The sequence below is a fragment of the Volvox carteri genome (assembly GCF_000143455.1).
Source record: "Volvox carteri f. nagariensis unplaced genomic scaffold VOLCAscaffold_45, whole genome shotgun sequence".
Taxonomy (NCBI): domain Eukaryota; kingdom Viridiplantae; phylum Chlorophyta; class Chlorophyceae; order Chlamydomonadales; family Volvocaceae; genus Volvox; species Volvox carteri.
Genome location: NW_003307588.1, coordinates 917,271 through 924,428, shown reverse-complemented (window position 1 = coordinate 924,428; position 7,158 = coordinate 917,271). Strand labels below are relative to the sequence as shown.

Genomic DNA, 7,158 nt, shown 5'->3' with positions numbered 1-7,158 from the left:
GACCCGCTTGTAGATGCCACCGTACGGCTGTACAACGCCATTCGCGCGGAGCTGCTTCCCACGCCGTCCCGCTCCCATTACACCTTCAACCTGCGAGATCTGTCCAAGGTGGTTCAGGGGGTCATGCGCGCCGACCCGCGGTCCACCTCCGACTACAAGCAGGTGCTGTCCCTCTGGCTGCATGAGTGTTCCCGCGTGTTTGAGGACCGGCTGATCAATGATGAGGATCATGGCTGGTTTCGGAGGCAGCAGGAGACGCTGCTGCGGCAGCACTTCAACTGTGCTTATGGAGATGTGGTCACCAGCGAGCGGCTCATCTTTGGGGACTTCATGGTGCCGGGTAAGTGAATGTGGATGTGTGGGTTTGTGTGTTTGTTTGTTTGTGTGTATGTCGGTTTTACCACCTTGGTTTTACCACGAGGGTACTTAATGCAAGTAAAAGACACTATGAAAAATCGAATATGCAAACTCACCCTCCCCCCCGTGTGTTTGTGTGTGTGTATGTGTGTGTGTATGTGTATGTATGTGTGTGTGCTTCTGTAAAAAGCGTATATGTGCTCCGAGCCTACCTCTTGCCCACCCCAATAAATAACCCGGCGGTTGCGACAGGTGCCGACCCACGGGTCTACAGTGAGATCACGGACCTGCCCCGCCTGGTCCGCGTGGTGGAGGAGTACCTGGAGGACTACAACTCTGTGTCGAGTGCCCCCATGAAGCTGGTCATGTTCCTGGACGCTATTGAACACGTCAGCAGGATTACTCGGTGAGGAAAATAGAGAGACACACACACACAGATGCACAGATGCACAGATACGCACACACGCAAAGATACAAACACGCAGCTAATTAAAACACGTAGAGAGAGAGGGAAGGAGGGAGGGGGGAATTTGTGTGTATACAAATCGCGATAAGAGCTGAGCGAGAGCGCGGGGAAATAGTCAAAAGAAAGAGGGAAGAGAGCCTGGTTACGAAAGGTCCTGATACAGTGATTGCTCCCGATATAAGATATAACTAGATATATGGATGGTGAAAGACGGGCTAATAAATCATCATCATCAATAAGATCAGCATCAGGTTTGGCACTGCTGGAAGGTCCCAATGCCCCCAAAAAATAGCGGCGTCTGTTAACAGGGATATAAATTTTACTTTTACACTTCCACATTCCTGCTTCCCGCTTTCCTCACGATCATCCAATCCATTCAAAATTCAATCTCCCATTCAATTTCACGCGAATTTTGATTTTGATACAATTTCGCGATTTCCTCTCGCCCGTGCCGCCTTTCGCAGTGTCATTCGGCTGCCTCTGGGTAATGCGCTGCTTCTGGGTGTGGGCGGCTCCGGCCGACAGAGCCTGACAAGGCTGGCGGCGTTCATGGAGGAGTACGACGTCGTACAGATCGAGATCTCCAAGGGCTACGGCGCCAACGAGTGGCGCGACGACCTGCGGCGGGTGCTGAAGAAGGCGGGGCTGGAGGGGCGCGAGACTGTGTTTTTGTTCACGGACACACAAATCGTTCAGGAGAACTTTCTGGAAGACATCAACAACATCCTCAACAGTGGCGAGGTGGGTTGGATTAGTGGTTTGCTGGGGTAGTGGTCTTAGTGGATTAGTGGATTAGGGGTTGCGATGGTCGATGATGGGCTGTTAGGTGGCTGGTCGTGGCTATATGGTCAGTCACGGTTATTAGCACCCCACCTTGCGTTGGTAAGTCGGAGATTGATCGCTTACAATTCTGACCGATATAACACCCCTCCCATGATGGAGTGCTTCAGCACAGTCGTTCCCGTTGGGGTACGGTTAGGTGCCCCTGGCCAGTGTCAGGCCTGGATCAATATGCAACAGATACACACACAGACACACTCACATACATACATACGTACATACGTACCGACTTCCCCTCACCCTAAGGCCTCTGTGGCCTCTATGGCCCAATGCCCAACCCCCGTGTTCCCGCGGTCCCCGTGGTGCAGGTCCCCAATCTGTGGGGCAACGACGACCAGGAGGCCATCACCAGCGCCATGCGTCCCATCATGACCGCCGCCGGCATCCCCGTCACCAAGATGAGCATCGCCACCACCTTTGTCAACCGCTGCCGCGCCTTCCTGCACCTGGTGCTGTGCTTCAGCCCCATCGGGGACGCCTTCCGCCAGCGTCTTCGCATGTTCCCGTCGCTGGTCAACTGTTGTACCATTGACTGGTTCAGGGAGTGGCCGGAGGAGGCGCTGAAGAGCGTGGCCACGTCATTCTACACGGGTAGGGTAGGGTAGGGTAGCACGGACTTCCCCAGCTGCACAGCACCCCTTCGTACTCCGGACCCGCGCACCCCACATGGGCCCACATTGCCCCTCCTTTTGCCCTTGCGCCCTGCGGTCCGCGACCTCGCAACAACTGGTTATTTGTTTCTTGCAGGTTATTGTTGCATATTATTTCTCTTTTCCCCCTACATATACACATTTCCAGCAGTTTTGTACACAACCTCTTGACTTCTTTTTTCCTCCTGTGTTTGTTTGTATGTGTGTCTGCTTCAGACGTTGATTTTGGTGACGACAGCGGCCGCATCATGCGTGGCGTGGTGGACTGCTGTGTGGGTATGCATCAGAGCGTGGAGAAGAAGAGCAAGAAGTTCTATGATGAGCTCAGGAGGTGCGGCCGGGCGGGCGGGGGCGGGGGGGGGCCGGGCGGGGGGGGGGGGCAGGGGGGGAACGGGGCGGGGCGCACGTATGTGTGTGTTGGGGGGGGAAGAGGGCGGGGACGACGCTGGTGTGCATGTGCGTGTGTGCGTGTTCTTGCACATATATACATATATATGTGTGTGTGTCTGTGTGTGTGTTGTGTGTGTTGTCGGGGTTATTAGGGGACATGGAATGAGGTCTGGTTAGTGGCTGAAGGCGAAGGTGGAGGTAAGAGGTGGAGGTGGGTAAGCAGTAAGATTGTGGGGCCGGGTGGTTAGCTTGGAGAAGCGCTGCCTGAGATGATTTTGGGATGAGGGGCTCCCATGTGCCGTATGTGTGAAACCGACAACCAGCAACCCAAAACCCTAACCAACAACCAACACTCATCGCATTTATCAGCTCCCTAGTGGCCCTGGCCTTTTGTGCGTCTCACACCCCTTTTGGTCCCACCCAACCCCCTTTCCTTCCCTCACATGCACATGCACATTGAGATTGACATATGCTCTCGCTCGCACGCTTGTCTTGCTTAGGTACAATTACGTCACTCCCACCTCGTACCTGGAGCTGTTGACCACCTTCATCAAGTTGCTGACGGAGAAGCGCAACGAGATCTCGGAGAAGCGGCGTCGGCTGGAGGTCGGACTGCAGAAGCTGCTGAACACAGCCGCGCAGGTGAGGTGGAGGAGGAGGTGGGGTGGAGGTGGAGGTGGGGTGGAGGTGGAGGTGGAGGTGGGGTGGTCTGTGCGATACACGCACCAACATGTCAACAGCCAGGCAAGCAGCCATGCAGGCAGGCAGGCAGCCAGGCTTTAGGCTATGTGCTGCATTACGAGCCCCGTCTCTACCCCGCTGGGGAGCCGCCATCCCCCTCACTCCCTCGTGTGTGGTTCGTCTTTCCCCCCCCCCTCACTCACCTCCTCCATCAAGCTGCCCTGTCCTCGACACTCCCATCCCACCCACATTTACTCGTACCTACCCTTAGCATCCTCCCTCCCTGAAGGAATCTTGAGGGGTCTTATCCTGTTCGTTTCTATCCTGTCATGTACTTTAAAGTTCATCCCCTTTCGTTCCCCTAAAGGGGATGAACTAATTCCCTGCCCTCTACTTTAATTCCCTGCCTTAATCCCTCTATCTGTCCTGTTACCCTGATCCTGGCTCACCCCCCAGGTGGAGGTGATGCAGAAGGAGCTTCAGGACCTGCAGCCCGTGCTGGCCGCCACCGCCAAGGAGGTGGAGGACATGATGGTGGTCATCACCAACGACAAGAAGGAGGCGGACGAGACCAAGAAGGTGGTGGAGCAGCAGGAGAAGGACGCCAACGAACAGGTGAGGCTGCGACTGCGACTGCGACTGCGGCCACTACGACGCATATGCGTGGGCGGTCTGTGCCTCTCTGTATATATGTGGGTGTGAGGGTGTTGCCATGTGTACTTCGTGCGCGCTCGTGAGGTCGTGCATGCACGCATGGGTGAACCAGCCATTATGTTACAACAAACATCTGTGCGTTGCACATGTGAGTATATGTTTTGTATAATACTCGTGTGACAAAATGTGACATGTGACAAAATCGCAGCACATAATTTGGCATATGAAAGGACATGCCTTCTCTGCTGCCTCTTTTCAGAAATCTGTTGAAGAGAAACCTTTCTTCGGCACCGTTTTTTAACACCCCACCGTTCACCTTCCCCCCCTCCCTGCCTCCCTCCCTCCCTTCCGCCCCCCAGGCCGCCCGTGCCAAGCAGATTGCCGAAGATGCCCAACGTGATCTGGACGAGGCGCTGCCCGCCTTGGAGCGAGCCTTGGAGTCCCTGAAGAACCTGAGCCGTAACGATATTGTGGAGGTCAAGTCGCTGCAGAACCCGCCTGCGGGCGTGCGCACCGTTATGGAGGCCACCTGCATCATGTTTGACGAGAAGCCCAAGATGAAGGACGACCCAGCGAACGTTGGAAAGAAGGTGGGAGTTGCGCTGTGGGCGGGTGGATGTGGATGTGGATGTGGATGTGGATGTGGGAGGGTGATGACGCAGCAGCACTTGCGTAAGGGGGGTTACATGCTGTAACTCTTTCTCGTGGTGTGTGTGTGTGTGTATGAGGTGCGTGTATGGCGTGTGAAAAATGTGTTCTCTTGCGGCTCGTAAAAAGGCGTATGTTTTTGCCATCGCTAAGTTCACTCCCTACAGCACATTATCTCCCCTTTCTCCCCCCACCGCTCCCCCCACCGCTCTTCCCCTTTCTCCCCCTTTTCGTCCCCACATCTCTCCCCCTCTCTTTTCCTTCATCGTACCTATAACTGATTATGTTTTATAACGTCGTACGATCCTCTCAGATCCCGGACTACTGGGAGCCCGCCAAGAAGCTTCTCAACGACCCCACCAAGTTCCTAGAGAACCTCTTCTCGTACGACAAGGACAACATCCCTGACCACGTCATCAAAAAGATCGAGAGCTACATTCAGCGCGACGACTTCACACCGGAGGCCATTTCCAAGGTGTCCAAGGCCTGTACGTCCATATGTATGTGGGTTCGCGCCATGTACGTGTACCACAATGTGGCTCTGTCGGTGGCTCCCAAGCGGGCCGCGCTGGCGGCAGCGCAGCAGCAGCTCGATGCGACGATGGAGGCGCTCAAGGGCGCCCAGGTGCGCGGTAATTTGTAATACATCTAGAGGGGCACATGCCTGGAGATGTGCGTGTACGTCTGTATGTATGTATGTATGTATGTATGTATGTATGTATGTATGTATGTATGTATGTATGTATGTATGTATGTATGTATGTATGTATGTATGTATGTATATATGTATGTATGTATGTATGTATGTATGTATGTATGTATGTATGTATGTATGTATGTATGTATGTATGTATGTATGTATGTATGTATGTATGTATGTATGTATGTATGTATGTATGTATGTATGTATGTATGTATGTATGTGTATCTGAGGGGAGAAAGGGAGGGGGAGGGGATATGAATAAAGTCATATATGAATGCGGGTGTGGGAGTGTCTGGGGTGTTGGGTGTTACACGGGCATAAGGCCGGGTCCTGGTGTATTTGCGTACTGTACTGCCGTTACGTTACTTTACGTGCACTTGTGTCAGTGCCCACGCATCAGTAGACACGCCCATAACCCCCAGAAGCTGTACGCGTCCACGCCTGGAAAAGCCGTACCCCCGCCCCCAGCCCCTCCTCGCTCGTCCGAACGCACCCTCGCCCTCGCCCTCGCCCTCGCCCTCACCCTCGCCCTCGCCCTCACCCTCGCCCTCGCCCTCGCCCTCGCCCTCGCCCTCGCCCTCACCCTCGCCCTCGCCCTCGCCCTCGCCCTCGCCCCACAGGCCAAGCTTCAAAGTGTGGAGGACAAGATCGCGGCCCTGGAGGCGGACTACGAGGAGGCCACCGCCAAGAAGGCCTCCCTGGCCCAGCAGGTGCTGAGGTGCACTGTGCAGCTGCAGAGGGCGGATAAGCTGATCGGGGGACTGGGCGGAGAGAGGGTGCGCTGGCAGGTGAGAGGGAAGGGAGGGGGGGATGGGAGGAAAAGAGGGAAAGAAAGGAGGGGAAGTATTGCATATAGCGGGAAAGTGGAACATAGCCCACATAAGGAAAAATAAAACTTGTATTTTGTATTTGTATTTGTGAGAGGGAGGCCGTCATTCCCCGGGTGTAGACACGGTGGCGGCCCAGGGGGCCACGGGGGGAAGGGGCGGGTGTAGGTTGGTTCAAGCCCCTGGGGGACTGGATTGGCACACACACACATACACACACGCACACACACACACACACACTGAATTGGCCGCTGTGTTACGGCATTTCCCGTCCTTTGTTGCCTTTTCCTCCCTCCGCAACCCCCCACCACCGTCCCCACCACCCCATTTCCCCTCCAACACCCCACCGCCACCCCGCACCCCCACACCAACTGGACAACAACAGGCCACTGTGGATCAGCTGAGCCACGATTTGGTGAATGTGGTCGGCGACGTGGTCATCTCCGCGGCCACCATCGCCTACAGCGGCCCCTTCACTCCGCTGTACCGGGCGGCGCTGGTTTCGGAGTGGAGCGCCTTCCTCAAGGACGCGGGCGTGCCGGGAACACCTAATGCCTCCTTGCTCACCACGCTGCAGGTGAGTGTGGTAAAGGTGTGATGGTGGTTCTTCCTTTCTTTCTGTCTTCTGTCTGTCTGTCTGTCTGTCTGTCTGTGTTGGCTGTAGGTTGGCCAAGTTGACAGGACAGAACAATAGGCAGTAAGACTCTTCCCCTTCCCTCCTCCCACCTCCCTCTTCCCCTCCCTCCTCCCACCTCCATGTAAAACCCGCAGGACCCCGTCAAGGTCCGCTCCTGGACCATCGCCGGCCTCCCCACCGATACCCAGTCCGTGGAGAACGGCATCATCGTGTCCAAGGCCAGGAGGTGGCCGCTCATGATCGATCCGCAGGTGTGGCGTGTGGCGTGCGGGGTGCGGGGTGCGGGTTCGAGCACGGGGGCGTTG

General features: G+C 55.6%; 1 protein-coding gene across 1 annotated transcript in view; it reads left to right on the top strand.

The window, feature by feature from the left end:
• The window catches only part of VOLCADRAFT_106537 (dynein heavy chain 2), a gene marked incomplete at both ends in the record, with an annotated part of 17,687 nt that overhangs the window by 1,032 nt on the left and 9,497 nt on the right, over positions 1-7,158 (top strand). The window contains 13 exons of the mRNA XM_002954764.1: positions 98-140; positions 187-340; positions 610-763; positions 1,288-1,564; positions 1,972-2,254; positions 2,530-2,644; positions 3,204-3,345; positions 3,841-3,999; positions 4,398-4,628; positions 5,000-5,311; positions 6,010-6,177; positions 6,602-6,793; positions 6,988-7,104. Of these exons, the coding sequence (XP_002954810.1) occupies positions 98-140; positions 187-340; positions 610-763; positions 1,288-1,564; positions 1,972-2,254; positions 2,530-2,644; positions 3,204-3,345; positions 3,841-3,999; positions 4,398-4,628; positions 5,000-5,311; positions 6,010-6,177; positions 6,602-6,793; positions 6,988-7,104 (2,347 nt within the window). The remainder of the gene's footprint in view (positions 1-97; positions 141-186; positions 341-609; positions 764-1,287; positions 1,565-1,971; positions 2,255-2,529; positions 2,645-3,203; positions 3,346-3,840; positions 4,000-4,397; positions 4,629-4,999; positions 5,312-6,009; positions 6,178-6,601; positions 6,794-6,987; positions 7,105-7,158) is intronic.